Source organism: Falco peregrinus, chromosome 1, assembly GCF_023634155.1.
Source record: "Falco peregrinus isolate bFalPer1 chromosome 1, bFalPer1.pri, whole genome shotgun sequence".
NCBI lineage: Eukaryota > Metazoa > Chordata > Aves > Falconiformes > Falconidae > Falco > Falco peregrinus.
This window is the reverse complement of record NC_073721.1, coordinates 5,734,178-5,752,131: the sequence shown is the minus strand read 5'-3', so window position 1 is coordinate 5,752,131 and position 17,954 is coordinate 5,734,178. Positions and strand designations below refer to the sequence as shown.

The 17,954-nt window shown below is 39.1% G+C and overlaps 1 protein-coding gene across 2 annotated transcripts in view; it reads left to right on the top strand.

Annotated features, from left to right (window-relative positions):
* Positions 1–298: 298 nt before the first annotated feature.
* TACC2 (transforming acidic coiled-coil containing protein 2) overlaps positions 299–17,954 on the top strand; it is a 129,538-nt gene continuing 111,882 nt past the window's right edge. For both annotated transcript variants that reach the window (XM_055801737.1, XM_027795457.2), the window contains exons 1-2: positions 299–370; positions 12,969–13,141. In XM_055801737.1, coding sequence (XP_055657712.1) covers positions 338–370; positions 12,969–13,141 — 206 coding nt within the window. In that variant the 5' untranslated portion in view covers positions 299–337. The remainder of the gene's footprint in view (positions 371–12,968; positions 13,142–17,954) is intronic.

The following is a 17,954-nucleotide window of genomic DNA, read 5'->3' as shown; positions in this document are numbered from 1 at the left end:
GTCTTTCTGCTCAAATGACATGGGATAATCCAGAAACAGTAATAAAGCTATTTCAAGGAGTGTGTTTCAGCATAAGTGGAGCCAGTGTGGGGAAGACAGCAGAGTGACGCTATGAAATAAAAACATTAGGAGTTCTTTGCCTGATTTATGACTCTAAATCTTTGTAGGACTGAATGTCAGGAGGGGCAGCTGATATGGTGACTGAGATGACATTCCTCAAAAATTTCCAGGGGGTTTTGTTGGGTTTTTTGGTTTTTTTTACAGAAGACTTAGAACTTTTTTTTTCTTCCAGTGATCTTTCTTTAATTGCTGTTTGATACTGGACATCAACATCAAAATGGGCAATGAGAACAGTAGTGTGGAAAATCAGGTGAGTGTGACAGTGTGATTGCATCTTCTTTCCCTACTAGCCTAGAGCAAATTTTACAGAAATCAGTTTCACCAGTTGCTTATCCCACATTTATCTTCTGCTCCCAGTTACACTCATATTTAAGGCTCATTTATCATAATTGAAGGCAACTTTTTGTTTGGCAATGATGCTACTGCATAGCATCAGGGCACTATGCAGGTGGTTGCTCCCTGGGGGACAGGAGCCACTGAGGATCCCCACAGGGAGAATAGGGCTGCCTAATCCCACCTCCCCAGCCTGGCAGCAGGGCAGGCAGGGGACGGCTAGGGAGCAGCCTGGGGCAGCCCCAGCCCCAGGGCATCAGGCAAGTCCCTGAGGAGGACAGGCCAAGATGGGGCCAGGATGGCAGTCTGTGGGGGGCAGATAGCCAGGCAGGGCAGGACCGTGCTTGAGCAGGAGACCAACATCCTATGGCATCGCTAGGGATGATGTTCCTGGGAGAACTGAAATAGCATCCTGGGCCATGGGCAGGGTTGGGAGAGGCCCTGGGAGCCAGGCAATGCCTACGGTGCCCTCAGAGCTCTGACACACAATAGCTTTTTGTTGAGAAATGACCTTGCAATGTATGCTGATCCAGGAGTTTACAGCCATTTCAGAAGGGTGCATTGTCAATGCATGTTGTTTGGTGATTTATTTTTAGTCTTGAAATGAAGGGATCCTGTATGGCTATGGGTAGTGGTGTACAATTACATTATAAGTTACTATGTTGATATAAACTTGAATAAAAATTGCAATTCATTGATTTCAACAGTTAAAATATCAGGACATGTTTCATTGTCTCTCCTGCCATATATTATGGTAGATGACAAAATGCATTAGGGTTCATTTTGCTTCCACTTCAGGTCTCAGCAGATGTGCTGTACCTTGTGCAATGCAAAGTGGACCCTCTCAAGGGAATCACTATTACAAGTTAGATTTTTTTCATAAAGAATTTCTTAGAAGAAAAATCTTCCATAATTCTTAATTGTTCAGGCCAAGTTAGCCCAAGGTTTGGTCCTAACTTTTTTCAGAGGTTGGGAAGAGGGGAATATGTTAGTTCCCATTACTAAGTAAGTAATGAGAATTTCTTCTCTATCTAAGCTTTCACTTAGGAAGTTTTTGAAAGTCAAATATATTTATTCAGGAGGCCTCCTGAGGCTGAGAAGACTTTACTTAAAAGTTATTGAAATTAAGAAATCTAATAAAAAGTTCTTATTTTCTAATAAGGGAAGTAAGCTCTGTTCTCTTTTTCAGACTTTAAAAAACCAACTAAAGCAAAATACCACCACTACCACCACCCAAAAAAAACCCACAAAAAACCCCCAAAGCAAAACAATAAATGCTAGAAATCCAAATTGCATTAAAAGTCACTATTAACAGAGAAATAACAAGAAGTATTAATAACATCTTAAAAGCCACTTAAGCTGCTGAACAGCTATTGAAAAAGTATTGCTTAATGAATAGTGAACATTGTTACAGCCACTGAAATGTTTAAATACATTCATTTTTAGTCAGAAGTTCCCAAGGCAGATAGTCATCCTTATACCACCAAGCCAAGGAACACCGCAGGTAGCGGATGATGAAATGGGTTTGCATGGTTTGCATTTCAAAATGTTAGCATCAGGGTTGGCCGTTCCTCTTTTTATGTATCTGCTTCTGGCCTTGGAGTTTTTTGACACTGACTGCAAATTTGCAAGGCAGCTTCATTTAAGTTTTCAGCAAGTTGTAAAAAAAAAAAAATCTGTTTTTTTAACTTTTTTCTTTGATAGCAATCTCTGCTTTAGAGAAACAGTCTGTATTTGACCCCCTTAGCATGCTGCCTTCCAACTCTAACACAATTAAAATAGCTCAGTGGGTGGTGTTCTTATATTCAGTACCAATTGACATGAGTTTGAGTTGTTTTTGTATTTATCAGAGAACACCATTGCACAGCGCTAGCTCTCAGCTGAGTCATTTGGAAGCCATACACATGGTTTGCATTAAAGATGGGAGAGCCTGTGCTAAGTTTAGAACTCATTTACGAAGAGGGAAGGTCTGTGGAATAGATGTGCTACTATGAAGGATGTAGTAGACACTAAGAGAAAAAGTAAATACCCGATCTGTCTTGTAAAGATCAGCCTCTGAGGAAAATATAATCTAAATTTAGTCAAAATGAGCAAAGATAATATTTGGATAAAATAAGGCTGGGGCCAGCAGTATATTTAACAAAGTGATTTTACATATACTAACCATGTTGTGTTTCACTGTAACAGTACACAAAGTCCAAACTGCTGAAAGATTTTAGATTTGTAACCGGCCCTTTTCAGATAGCAAAGCTTGCTTCCAAACAAGGGTCTGTCAGTGGCACAGCTTGTTGGCTTATGCTGAATTAAATACAAGCTATTTTTAACATGCATTTTCCTTGAAAAGCAAAACTCCACATGAAGAGAAATGTGTTTAAATTGAAAAAGAAACAATCTAGAAGAACAGAAATTTTGACCCAGTTTGACCCTTGAGATCCAACCTTTAGCAGGCAAAATACAGGGGTAGTAAATGAGGTATTCTTTAATGGGAAGCTATGAGAAGCACTGCAGTTCATGGAAGTGTCAGTCTCAGCCATTGTGGTGCCCATTAGACACCTTTATTCACCCAAATGCACAGAGGAATGGCAAGGTCTGTCATCAGGCTTTTCCTTGGCTTTTCTGGACAGCCAAATGTTCAAAAATCATCTACATAGCCATAAGAAAAAGAAAAAGCTCATAGTTTCATAGAGACAGATGTGTCTACGCACTTACTCAGCCTTAGACCTCTTGATAGTCTGGGCACAGATGCCAGCTAATAAAGCCACACTTAGAAATGAAGCCAAGCTGACTAGAACCAACAAATCTGTTTTCGAAAAAGTTTGAGGCATGTGGTCTGTGTGAGGGAGCATGAGCCCAGCATACTAGCTCTGCACCCCAGCCATGCCCACACTCTTCCAGGGGTTTGTGCAGTTAACTCAAGGACCAGCTCCCAAAATAACTATGCATTAGAGGATTATTATTGCCTTTCATGGCTGGTTTTTATCATGGCCTTCCATTTACTAGAGGGGCATCTGCCGAAGGGGAGGGTGGAGGATGTTAAAAAAAAAAGAGCTCTCTGTCATTGGAAACATGAGTACAAAATTCTCTAAAGCTCAAATAGGCTGGATTTTCTAATATGTAGTAATCTTAACTGAGGTTTTTAACTCTTGCCACTTGGAGATCTGTCATCTTTCACAGCCTTTCTTGTGACTAAAGTCAGTTAACAAGTAATTGTAAAGCTCTTTGAAGGTGAAAACTGCTGCTGAATTGAAATTCTAGCAGTGCATATTTTATCCCACAGTTGAAAAGAGAATTTCAAAGTCAGTTAGACATGAGTTATTTCTATATATTTTGTTTTATCCTTTCTTCTATATTTTCTGAATAAGTAAATAGCCAAAGCTGGTTATGCCACATTTGTTATTGTCTGTTTCTTTTTAAACAAATATCTTAATGTGTAGTTATCTTTTTTGTTCTTGTTTTCTGCTGTGAAATGTGTAAGATATTCAACACATGCATACTTTCCAAAGAGGCCACAACTTTTGAAGAGTCTATTTCCTGAAGCATCAAGCGTCAGTGTTCCTGCTAGGATTTCTCCATTTAGTTCTTAGGAACAAATCTGCTGCACATTCTGCAGTTAATATTCTGCATTATTATTTTCCCATATTTCAACTTCCTTACGTCTATGCAAAATGACGGAACTAGTTAATTGGTACGGCTTTTCTGCCAGATCCCAGTATTATAGGGATCAGCAGAGAATGCACTGGGCACATGAGCAGCTTCCCAGCCTTCACTCTTCATTCCCACAGATGATAATGGGGCAAATTCCTCTGAGCTTTGGTGTTCATACTGTGTGTTTACATACTTTTTGAACAGTGCAATAACATTTGTATATATTCCATTGTTTATATTCAATTGGGAATAGAAATACATTCCCAGTTTTCTGCATAATAATTTTGCCTATGGCATTTTAATGAGGTATGCTGTTACCCTACATGAGCTTTTCTTAGAGTTTGTTGTGTCCACCATGATGCACCACTTTTATCTCAAAATTATTTTCTTTCATTTTTCCTTCTATTTCATCCATTGCAGATCAGGAATGCACAGGCCAGCAGAATGCTCCACAGTCGATGGCCAATGGCTACAGGCCAGTGTGCCCATTACTGCTTATGTAGTTCTAGCCCACCTCCAGTCACAATATTCATTAATACTTACTTCCAATGATAATTACTACTGGTCCAGTATTCTATGGTGAGTAATACCAAGTACTGGCTTGAATTTACACAAAAAGAACATTGTTTTCAGAGAATTATATGTCCATTTATGCAAATGCAGCAAATTCTGGGACACTTCTTACTGCAATGAATAATTAGTATACTTGTTCTTCCCTGTGAATGAAGGAGGGGGGATGAAAGAAGAATAAAATTCAAAGTTGTGGCAGGGTTCTTAATTTGAAAGCATAGTGAAAAGGAGGTTGGAAGACTATTCCTTCTCTTCTGAATTAATGGTTAAAATTGCCATCGCATCTGTAAAGCTACTAGTATTTATAGTGGGAAATGCACACTTATGAGTACAGATGAAAAGGAAAAACATCTTGTATTTATAAAGAGCTTCTATAATTATTTACTACATTTCTCTATTTAGAAATAGTATGAAAATGTTGGACCTACATTTTCCACAGACAGGGGCAGTTAGAAATTGCTCGGTAAGCAAACTCTATTGACTGGGGAGCACAACAGAGTTTAGAACTCAACTTGGAGTGGATTTTCCCAATAGTACTTCATATGAATCTAACAGTATTTTCTCAAGTGTTTCATCGTTAAGCTGCTGAGAATCACTAGTCAGAAAGCTGCTCTAGCTAAAATTATATTGACTGACGATTGCAAGTTATGTGGTGAAGATTTTTTTTTTCCCCCCAAGATCATCAATTTTATTCTCTCTCTCCTGCTGTATCGCATACACTTGCCATCCTTAAGAAAATAACGTAGGTACTCATCAGGCCTTCACCCAACTGTCAGGAAAGGGACAAAGTAAAATAAGAAGCTGCAGCAAGACTAGTGGAGTTGCAAAAGAAAATTCACAGGTTATTCTTGTCTCCTGAACATAAATCACATAAACGGATGGAAAGACTAGGTTAAAAAGAACCATGAAGCCAGTTACATAGCTATGCTTCACTTAGCCCTGTGCAAACTCATGCTACGTAGGTTCAAACTTAAGGCTTAAACATAGAAGCAAGTTGTTGAAAAGATACTTATGTTGACATTATGAGGCTCTGAAGATAAACAGCTTAGTGCCCTCAGTGGATTGGAAGGGTCATAAACACAAACAATGAAGCCTGAGGGTTTGAACTGCTCTTGCTGTTGTTGTGTGTTTTGTGAAGAATGCTAAACCAAGGATAAGATGGTGACTGTATATAAATAAACTGACTATATATAAAAATACACACGGACAGACACACACACCCCACCACCACTTGCCACTGTTTATTTTTATCTTCACAGCACAGGTATTTCTCAGGAGGGAAAGCCACCTTTTTTTCCTCTAAGAAAATGTTGTAGGTACTTAGGATAAATATTGTTGCCAGAATTTTTCAAATGCTGTTGTTACCACATCACACTTTGCTTCTTGTATTTGTAAGAAGCAGATTAAATGTAACTTTCACCAAATGCAAATTTTTGCATTCCTGTCCCTTTTAGGATTTTAATCAGAAAAAGCATGAGCTTAAAATTTTACTCCTGAGAGACAAATCAAGCCAGAACAAATAGCATTTTACACAATTACTGATTAAAGAAAAAAATTACTGTAATTGCAAAATTCTGTATGGAATCTCCCTTAAGGAAAGAGTCTGCTTTTTGCATCTGATCATGTCACAATTGCATCCAATTAATTAAGCAGTCATGATGTTTGGGGGAAAAAAAAGCGGTCCTGGCGGTCATCCCCCTCTCTAAACTCCCATACTCCAGCCGCTCTCAACAAGGGGCAGGCACTGAATAATGCAGGTTCCTGCACAAGTTGTTTATTAAGATCAGAATTTAACTCCTTTGCAATGTAATAAAACCAAATTTTAGTATAGTTATTGAGATCTTAACTGTCACGTGGAGTTCAAGCTTGGCCCAATAAGTCAGGTACCAATTTGTTACTGTCCCATGATCAGCAGTTTTGCTGACCAGTGTTTGCTGTTTTGATTGAAAAGTTCTGGTTGTTAAAGCAATATCTACTCACTATCTAATTTTTGTCTATTTTGGTACCGTTTCTTCAAATAAGGGAAAAACGGTGGTTCTCCAAGAATATAAAGACTGGAAAATCTAATTTGCTACTCAGTTACTGTACCTGCAGAACAACAAAAATAAAAAGCCAGAGGAACTAAAAGGTAGCTCCTAAAACCTGCTCTGTCTTTAAAAATTGCGACAGCCATTTTAAAACTATGATTTCCCAACCATGTGTCCTGTGCAATTTTGATTTTAGGAAATGTAACCTTTAAAACTATTCTTTTTTCCACTTCTCTGACATAGACTGTGTTATTCATATTTCATTGGTATTGATTTCTAGTAGGAAATTCAGGAACTGTTTCAGGAACTCTTAAACTTGATAATTTTAAGAATCTCAGCAAGCCATTTTCTGGTGTCTCAATTCTGTTTCCAAGGAACAGAATTAATGCTGAAATACAACAAAAATAACAAAGAACAGCCTATTGATCGAGATTGTGGATGAACAACTTTTCAGTCCCTTTCTCTGCAACCAGTCCTGCAGCAAAATGAGCAATTGCTGCAAAGCAGTACAGAGAAACCTTTCCAAAGACCTCCATGTGCATGTTTTCCTGCTTGATGCTAGCCTGCTCAGCCGTACACGTGTGAGGTGTTTGACTGAGGGCACATGTGGCCAACTGCCCCTAACGGGGACCATGTGTCCGTCCTCCCAGTTCAGCCAGCTTGGCAGCTGATCTGAAACTGGAGCCCAGGCGCCACAGGGCTGACCTTTGCTCTGCGTCCCAGCATTCACCTGCACCGCCACTGCCTGCTCCCATGCCTGCAGAGAAGGAGGCACCTGGGAGTGAACAGTCAACACTTATAGCAGGCAGACTTTAAAAAAAGCTATTAAAAAACCCTGAACTTTTAGTGGAAGATATGGAGAAATATAAAAGGTAAGTTCTGGTTTACTGATTGAGACTTGTAAAGGATCATTCCAGCTTCCTCCCGCGCAACACACCCCCCCCCCCCCCCCCCCAGTAACCAGAGGGAGTTGGAGGGAATGGAAATTTAGTGTAACTTTTCAAAGTTTACTTTCAGCTAGTCAGAGCTATGGCATGTTCCAGCAACTGCTATAAAAGGATGCGTGTTTAATGGAGGAATGTTGCAGAGGGCAGATGTAATAGGAAGCAGCAACTTTTATTGAGTGAAAGGAGAAAGGGGAATCAAATGAAATTCACTTATTTGAAGGGGCTTGAGCGTGAATGCTAGGCTTTAAATCCAGACCCAGTTTGTGCTTTGTGATCAGGAGTCTGGTGGCTTGTTGAGAAACACGAGGCTTCTTGAATTGCTGTAACACAAGTCTGTGGCACTGCCTAGTGCTGTTGCTATGGCTTTGAACCAGGAAGGGAGAGACAGTGTTTTGGGAGCCGAGCTGTCAACAGGCTCCCATGTAGCATTAAAGGAATTTCTTTCTGGTATGATAACCGTAGCCAGAGTACAGCAGCACAGGACACGTAATCCTTTTGGCTACAGTGTTAATGGAGTTCTCCTGGTTTGGTTTTGTTTTGGGTTTTTTTTTAAACTTTTAAGCTCCTGTTCAAAGTCATCAGGCAAATGAAGTGATCCTGTAGATTTACTTTGTGCTCTTGCAGAGTCCACTGCTTGTGGAAAGGTTTAATGCAAATTATATTGCATATTTCAGGAGAATCAGTTTTATTTTATTCATTTAAATAGTATGCTGTCTTAAATGAAAAAAACCACCCTGTAAACTGTTTAGTTTTCCTTCTGTTGTTTTTATAATCTCTCTGACAAACTTGGTTTGTTTGTTGTTTCTTTTTTTAATTAAACCTGGGCTTGAAGAAAAAAACTTCTGAGAACCTCTGTATTCTGGTTCTTAATATAATTGTTTCTTTAAGTCTTTCAATAAAATAACTTTTTATAATCTCAGAATCCTTTTCAAAAAGGAGTATACTACATTTGAAATGAATATAGAGCAAACTTAGCTACAGGCTTCTATAGTAAATCACTTTAGAGGCTGTGTTGAAACCTCAAAAGTAATTTATTTAGCAGCAGCTTTCTGATGATGCTTGTGAACAAAACATAGTCTTTCTAATTGTTTTCACAGATGTTAATTAAAAATAAAAGCATGCTCTGCAAAGCTAGTTCAACACTCGATTTGCATAACTAGCTTAAATTTGAAAAAAATGGAGAAATTGAATTATGTTTCTCTGCTGGCTGGCACAGATTCACAGAGCATATTCTTTTATGATGATTAAATTAATACATTAAATGTAGACCAATGCATCAAGCTTTCCTGTATCTTGGAATATTAATAGTTCCTTTTACATTTAAATATCTACATCAAGACTTATTTTAGATTATTGTTAAAATCCTCCTTTGAGCGTCTTTTGAAAATATACTTTCCTGGCCATGTGTGTTCTTGCCTTACTAGGTAAGCGGGCAACTTTGCTTTTCCTGACAGCCTGTAAAGAAAGAAGAGTGTCAACAATTCAGACTCTGCTCCAACATTGCAAAGTTTGTTTTAATGTGGGTTAAATTTGATCATGTTTGGAAGTGGAAGAATGAGAGTCAGATTTTTCTGTGGCCAATGATAGTTGCTAAGGGATGGCTGGGAGATGAACTGTAACTTCTTAAACATAAAAATATTAGATCACTGAAAGCACAAAACTATTTAAAAGCCAAAAAAAGTCAAAACCAACCAAGCAACCAAAAAATCCCACCAGCACCCCAACCCCCCAAACAACCTATGGAAAATGTTAAAAGTAGTCTTCAAAACAGTGCACATGACTACCCTGTTTTGTTGTGATCACTCTACTTGCCTTCTCAATCTGCCCCTCCCAGGGTGTGATATTAAGACCTAGTGTAACAGCTGATAAAATCACTGGGACATGGGTGCTCCCCTGCATCTAATATGGGAACATCCTAGTTTTGATAAGATGAAGTGTTCAGGTATAGCAGGCACTTAAATGTCTTTGTGATATAGTTAACTTGTGAATTATGAGGATGAACAGTAGAAGTAAAATCCAGCAAATTTTAACCAAATTTATTCTGGCCCCAAAGTGTTTTGTGGAGTGCCAGACTCAGGGAGCCAATGACAAATGAGCCTGACTCCATGTTACAGTTTCAAATTGTCCTGAGCTGATTGTACTGATGGCTTCTAAGTACCTAGGAGATGTAACCACTGACTTAGGTCTCCTTGTATTTGTTAGCGCTCTGAGCTTTGGTGGCAATGTGCCTTTGGGTTTATTATACAACAGTCTGATTAGTAGTGTTTCTTTTTAAAGCCGTAATGGAGCCCGTGTTGTTGATTAAGTATTTGTTATCATGTGGCTCATGGGATTAATGGCTCTGGTGGATGGCAATCCAAAGGATACTGGTTCTCTGCACAGAAAGGAGTTTTATTTTAGAGACCTGTGCACAAGTGGCATCCCTATTATGCTGTGGCTCCAAAAGTGGGATGACTGCAGGTCAGTAGAACAGAGGTTTGTAACCTAAAGGAGCTCTTTGAGTTAAACATTTGACCTTGTGAAAGAGAAATTAATTAGAAGCAATGTGTGGGTACTAAGTGTGCAGCATGTAAGTGCAGCAAGTTAATGACTTAATTATTTGCTGTGCTCCTTTCTGCTGTGAAAGGTGACAGAGGCTTCAGAAGAAGGAGGCCAAACATGTAGCTCTTCATCTTCTGAAGAGAGCTGTGAGTTATTATTCCTCCTGCCTAGCATCCAAATCAGCTGGAGCAAATTTGAGATGGTGGTAGTAGAAAGAAGGAATAATAAGGAATTGGTTCTCACTGCTCTTGCCAACTGCTGGAGGCATCTGGACAAATTTGTAAATTGGCCTAATTTCTTGGGATTCTTTGTGTGGTTCTCCCTACCCTCCCTGCCCTTCTGGGAAAGGAAAAGAGGTCATTTTTGTCTGCAAGTGGCCTAAAAATTATTCTTAATTTGGCTGCTACTGTGAGGCATTCATTTTTGGCCCACCTCCCAGACTGATCCAACTATAGCTCTTGCAGTTGGACATGATACATTGACCAAGTAAGAGCATGCTACCATGGCTGCCTCGCAGGGCTTGATGTGAGTTTACCAACCTGCTGCCTTGCTCTTGTCTTTCTTCCCTGGTGGGCCAAGGCCAGTGCATGCTCTGAAGACTGACTCTTCTTGGGGTTGGGCCCATCTAGTTGGAGGAGTTCCTTTTCTGCCAAGATACAAATACCCCCACCTTGGCTTCCTTCGTTTTCTAAAGGCTAACTGGCAAGTGGGGTAGGCTCTGGGGTGTGGGTATAGTGGTAGTCTGTGAGTGGCAACTGGGCCATGGACGTGCTCCAGCACGATCATGTATGGCCCCAGAAGTCACTGGTTTTGTTTATTGAGTTTTTTTCTTCGTAATGTAATAACACATTTTTTCATAGTTCTTTCTCTCTGCACACATATTTACGTACTGAAATAAACTCTCCATGCAAACTTTCTCATGCAAACAAAAGCAAAGCTGCCCAAAACATAGCATCAAAAGCAAAACAGAGCCCTGTCAGCTAGCTAAGATCTACTTTTTTCTTTTTTCTTTTTTTTTTCTGGCTGGAAGAAACAAATTTCCTTGTATAAATCTTGATGTTCTAGTATTTTTTTGCTGTATACTGTGGTTTTGGGGCCAACATCTATAGCTAAATAAATATTCCAAATGCCAGATGTCAGCACATGCTGGGTAAGTGCTTAATAATCATGAAACCAAGAACCCTTGGTCTATCCCAGCGGAAAGCGGTGTGATAAAGGAGACTTCTGCAAACAAAGCTGTAGTGAAGGGGTTCCTCCAGGGGAAGGCAGAGGATATGAGAGTTAATCAAATTTGCCTTAAGTCTAAAGGAAGTCTTTTTCTATTTTCAGTATGCCCTGACCTTTTCAATTGCTCATTACATGGGCTTGTTGTGTCCACCGGGTGTCCCTCACTCCTGGCTCTGAACACAAGAAGCCTTTGGTTGTATGAAAGCACACCATGTTCATGTCCAGAAGTGTAATTTTGTGAACAATAGCTTTCTGCAATTTATTGACTACTTCTATAACAAAATAAACCTAAAAACTGAAAGTAAAAAAGCCCAAGAGATCAGGTGGAATTGTGTACTATGCTTTTCATCTATGACATCATTCTGAAGCAGTTCTCCTGTTGTCAGTCTGTACACTTATGTGTCTTTACATTAAGTGTGCCTTAGGCTTTTTACAGTTACAGTCAATAATTAAAATAACAGTGCCTGTATGTTGAGGGTGATCCGATGAAGCCGTTTTCCTTCTCTTTCACTATTGCTTGATGTGCCAGAGGATTTGAAGCAGAGCTTCTTCATTCAGGTGTTATTTTTGCTTTACACTTAATTGTTTCTCGCCAGTTCTTTTGTTGTACTTGAAGAACATCCCCAGCTACTCTTCAAAGCAGCTCTTACCAGTTCTTTTTTGCCTTCTGAAGATACTTCTGCAAAAAATAATAATCACCAGGAAGATGCCACTACCTGTTGTAAGCAGCCCCATAGGAGTATTGTAGAACCACAGGGATTTGCAGACACACAACAAGTGACAGTCCCGGCACTTGCACAGGACTCTCTTCTTCCCTGGAGCAAAACCAATAGTTTGCAAGAGAAACAAAACAAAACAAAAAAACAGAGTCATGTTTACAGACATGTAAAGGCATATCTCCATGGATGAAGATCCATCACCTTTAAGAAGAGGTGATGAAGCATTGCCATATTTGTGTAATAGCATTTCCGTAGCTAGCACTACAAAAACTGCAGCATTTCGTGTAGTAGTTATTATAGAAAAGCAACATGGTGAAGAATCAGGCCTTCCATTGCAGTTCAGAGGCATTCTGAGCTTTGTTGAAGTGGGAGAGAGAGAATCTGGACTGGGATTCAAGTGCTGGGTCTTGACTGACATTGGCTTTATCTTCAACTTGACTCCAAAGATACTGCTAATATTATGAATGTCAAAGTTTATAGCCTTTTTCCATACTCTCTCATTTTAAATTTGCTTAGCAAGGTAGCATTTGCCAGGCTTAGAAAAAGAGAAGATGATACCCTCCTTGGGTCAGTAAAGGCCTTGGCTGCTTTAGAACAATTGTTGCATTCTTCTCTCCCCCTTCTTTTCCTAGTACTTATTTTTGGCTCAACCACTTCCTTCTGTTTTTCTGTAGTTAAGAAAAAAAATGGCTTGCCTTTGGAACCTGTAAGTTCCATTGAAGTAGTGAAATCTACCACAGGAGTTTTCTGTCAATGGGCAGAACAAAACTCCTCAAGCTTATGTAGTCTCAAAAACAGCAGTAGCTATTTAAATTGGGTTATTTTTTCATTCATTCTAGAGCTCTCTACAAGATTCAGAATTAGACCAACCTCCTGGTAATGGGCATGGTTTAAAAAGGGCCCCTCAGGAAAACAGCACAGAAAGATCTGGAGGTCAGGACATCCCTATTCTTCTTCCTGCTGCTGTGCAACATGATGAGAGCATATCCCCATCAATTCCAGGACCTACAAGGTAAGAAATCAAGTTCCTTCCTGTGAATAGAATTGAAGCCTTGCTGCTGTTGACAGCTGGGAGCTGTTCATTAAGTTTCTGTTTGCCTGTAACTGATATTCAAAATCTATCATCCTGATGGATGATGATGATGCAGTCTTCAAAATAACCTGATAAAACAAGACTACTTACTGCTTACCAAACTGACTTTCTTGCCTTACTGCATAACTATAAACAAGACTTCAGCTGTTGTAGTAACCCTTGATCTAAACTTTCTATTCTTTTTGCTCATACTAATAAACTCTCATCTGACAAAGAGAAACATTGAACAGTCGTTTGTAGTCATGTATAATTGTGAAGATGTAATTGTAAACAATTGCGAAATGCTGTGCTCAGCTCTGTATAACAACCCTACTACAAAACACCAACCCAGCTAATATTTATTAGCATTGCACTCTTCTAAATGTCTTAAAATTTACCTGATTTGGTGATATACATATATATGTATGTATAAAAATACATAGGACTACTTTCAGTGTTAAGGTATTCCTCAGTGCTATTAAGGATGGCAGAGGGTAACATAATCTGGATTTTATTAAATATCCCAAAAGGAGTATTTTCTCTGAAGCACTAATACTTTTTACTTGAATGCCTGAATTTTCCCATGCTACTAGGGTTTTCACCTGCTGCAGTGAAGAAATTCTCTGATACCAGCACGATTTTAACATAGGGCTGAATACTTTCCAGATCATCAGTGTTACCTGGGATAGAATGAAAAATACAGCTTCAAAGGAGTAGCAGTAACTTGCTGATAAACATGTAGGATTTTTAGGCCGTGGGTATGTTTTTAAGTTTTTTCACAAATTTTCTTTAAGATTGGAGAAGTCACTGCAGAAAGATTTGCCACATCCTTTTCAAGTGGAGTATGTGTGATTTGGGCCTTTTTCTGTTTCCACCCATGCTGGCTACCATTTCTGATTGCCGCTGATTGAAAAATGTAAACTTGAGAAATTAAAAACAAGAACAAACAGTAGTCAAGTAAAATATTTAAAATGCTGTTAAGTTAATGCTGTCCCAGGAAATAAACTCTTCTCCTTTTTCTACAATAAATTATGAAGTTTAATCATTTCTTTACCAAGAAAGTGGTCAAACGCTGGAACAAGCTTCCTAGAGAGGTGGTTGATGCCCCAAACCTGTCAGTATTTAAGAGGCATTTGGGCAATGCCCTTAACAGCGTGCTTTAACTTCTGGTCAGCCCTGAAGTGGTCAGGCAGTTGGATCATGGTAGGTAGGTCCCCTTCCATATACTGTTCTATTCTATTTGATTTGATTCTGTTCTGTTCTTTCTGTTTTATTTTAAAATTATTGATATGCAATAGTTTGTGGCAGTTTAAGTCCAAATGCAGGTATTAAGATATTATTGACCACATCAAGGACATTTCAGGGAAATTTAAAGATGTGACATAATCTGAAAAGATTTACCAAGAAAAAGCAGCTTCCTTTCTGGAAGAGACAGTTTGGCTGGGCTGTGCAGCTCTTACCATTCAGTAGATTGTCATGCTTCAGTACACACAGAGGAAGATATTTGCTATTAATTTTACTTCTGCCTGCAACTAGAACATCTTAATTATCTACTGAAAATAATGAAGTCTGAGTAAGACTAAGACTGCAAGGTTAATTTACAATGATAAAGGTATTTAAGGCTGAAGGTTAAAGTGACAAAATGTTGCGCTTCTTTCACAGAGATGTATGACTCTCTCTTCTAATGTGGGATCACTTTCCAGCACCAGGTCTATACCTGAAACAGCTCTTCCTTGGATGAGTTCCTTATGTCTTTGAGAGTGTGTCTCCATTTTCATGTCAAATGAGGAAAGCCATAGATGTCATTCACACTAGTTAGAAAAAATTAAGTTTGGAATTGTGATATAAACTTGGACAGGGTGAGAATTTTAGATGCATATTTTGTTAATCTGTTATTTCAGTTAACAAATACTGCATGTATCCTCTAGCTTCTAGTTTATCTCAGCAGTTCTGTGCATAACATTTGTGTTGTATGTGTGTGTAATAGTGAGTAGCCATGCTGTCCTAACTGAAGAAAATATACATTTCTTGTAAGCTACTTAAAACGTGATGCATTCTGATTTGTGACAGTCAAATAGTTACTTTCCACTATTCTTATCGGTATAAAAGTTGTATTATGGGAAGAGGAAAAAAGTTAGAGAGAAATAATGAGTATTACTAACTGCTGAATTTTACTATAGGCCTATCAGGACTAACATTCCTGCAAATTAGAGTTGCTTGTGAAACTGCAAAATGACAGGTATTAGACTATGTACTTAGAACTGCAACACCTGTACACCCTCTGATTGACAGCATTTGTACCAGCACTCACCTAACACAGTGTTTGCATCAACTGCCAAGGCCTGCCTTACATACTGCCTCTATCCTGCGAATGCAGCAGCAGCAGAATTCACCTCAGAGGGCTTAAACTGTGTATCTTCTTGTAGTTTCTCAGAAAGCATCTTTGTACAATTACTTTCTTGTCCACATTTTAAACAAGATTTGTACACAGCTTTCTGCAATGGCTCCCTATAAAGGGCCTTCTAACTAGCCACGAGGAGTCTGATAGGGAGTGCCACTGTGAAACACAATGGAAAATTCATTTTTTAGAAAATGAAATTTTCAAACAAAAAAAAAGTTCAACTCCTTGAACTAACACTAACTCCCAGGAGTGAACCTTATCAAACTACTAATGTATCTGAATTTAATTTTCTGCACCTGCAATATGAGTATAGAATATACAGTGTAGTATGTTAAAGAGCAAGAGATTCTTAGATGTTGCCAGAAAGCAGCAAGAAGTATGCAGAGACTGACATTCTTGCTGTATTCATTTGTGGAAAGGTAAGGAACTCAGGTACACAAAATCAGAAGGGCGTCACCCAAGAGCCCTGAGGAAATAGCTCTCCATCACTTCTGTGATGTTTGGTTTATTTATAAAGCTCAAAATATATAAAATCAAGGAGGAGACTTTGAGGGAAGGCAGGTTTTTTTACCCTGATCAACAAGAGGAAGGTATTCCTCTACTTCTATCTCCAAGAAAAAAATAATAGGTGGCAAAATGGTATCAAGCAGCCAGGAATGAAGCTGTATTCATTCATGCAGCAGGATTTTGTTGCTCTCACCCAACCATTTGGTAAAAACCATTCTTGATAAAATGCATGTGCAGGCACAGCTAGGAAAGAAGAGGGATGCAAAATTTGGGTGGGTTTTGGTGTTGCGAAGGAGAAAGCATGAGCTTGGAGTTTCTCTAGTCGCTTAGATATGGGAAACCATTTAATACAGCCCACAGACAGATCTGTATCATTGTCAGTACTGGAAGGACATGGTAAACTTCTCAGCGCCTCATCACCTGAATATTTGACCTGAAACTTCTAGAATTTCTCATCAGTCTTGCATCTACATACTGATGGACCTTTGTATCTTCATCCTGTGGGCAAGGCTGGGCAGTCCTGCCATCAAAAATGGCCTCTGTGGGAAACAAAGCTACAAGGTCTTGGCTGAAGACATGACCATGGCTTTTAACACAAGGAGGGACCTGTTTTACTGGTGGAGTCTCCTTTGAGAATGCAGAAATCTACTAAATGCATTGCAAAACTTATAAGCACGTTCTGGGGTTTTGTTTGTTTGGTGACTTTGGTGTAATACAATTTAACCCTTAAATTATTGTGTCTATGCTATTCCTTTCCAAAACGTGCCATTCTTCGTGACGAGACTTTAGCATACTGTAGGACTCAGGATAGTAGTTTTCAAAATATTCTTTTTTAACTGCAAAATAGCAAGTATGTCTCTTCTTCCTACTGTAGTGATGGTAGGGATAACTGGTTAATAGAGTCTGATCTGAAGCCAGAACTTTTCTGACAGAGAAGTGGGCCAGATAATTTTTTCTCTCTGGGTCTGGATTTTAGGTGGAGGCAAAAGTTGAGGCTCCAGCTATAAGCAGGTACAGGAGTATTAACCAGGAATGGAAAACTAACGAACACTGGAGCTGAGATGCGGTGTGTGATGGTTTACATTAGCATCAGCACTTTTTGCATATAGCCTCTTGGAAGACTGTTAACTGAAGAAGCAAGTAGTTACACACTGATGTGGTTTGAAACAATGAACTGAGTACAGCTGATTAACACAAGGCTCTACTGTCACCCACCCACCACATTAAGCTATCCAAACTGGTGTTCCAATGGGCCAGCAGTAGTAATGGAGACCGTGCAGTGGGGTCTCCTATCTTGGATTTTGAATATTGGTGGTTTGGCTTGTCTTTGGCAAGTGCAGTCTTGAATTTTATTTTATTTTATTTTAGTATTAGTCATATTATACTGTTCTGTGACCAATTTACATTTTGCAAAATGCGTTGCTTGAAAATAGTATAGCTGCAGTTCTTTGGGGGTTCCTTTGAAAAATGTGAGTACCAACAACACTTAGACTTACCTTCTAGCTGATTAAAACAGCTTTATACTTCAGCATGCAAAATTGTAACTCATGTGAGATGAATGTTACACAGATGAGTCAGCTTGAAGGGATTCATAAGATTCCTGTTTCAGGAAATGTATTAGATGGGCACGAGCTCAGGCAATTACTTTTTATTTAGCCTTACTCCTGAGACTGCTGGCACATTCCTGTTTTGGGTGGCTTCTAAGTTATATCCTGCCAAAATAGAAGCGAAGACAATAAACGGAAAATCTTTGAAGCTTCAGATTCCAGGCTGTTTATTTTTAACTCACTCCTGTATGCTGCTTTGAATGCACCTTCTCCATCCTGAAGTGAACTCTTACAGTTC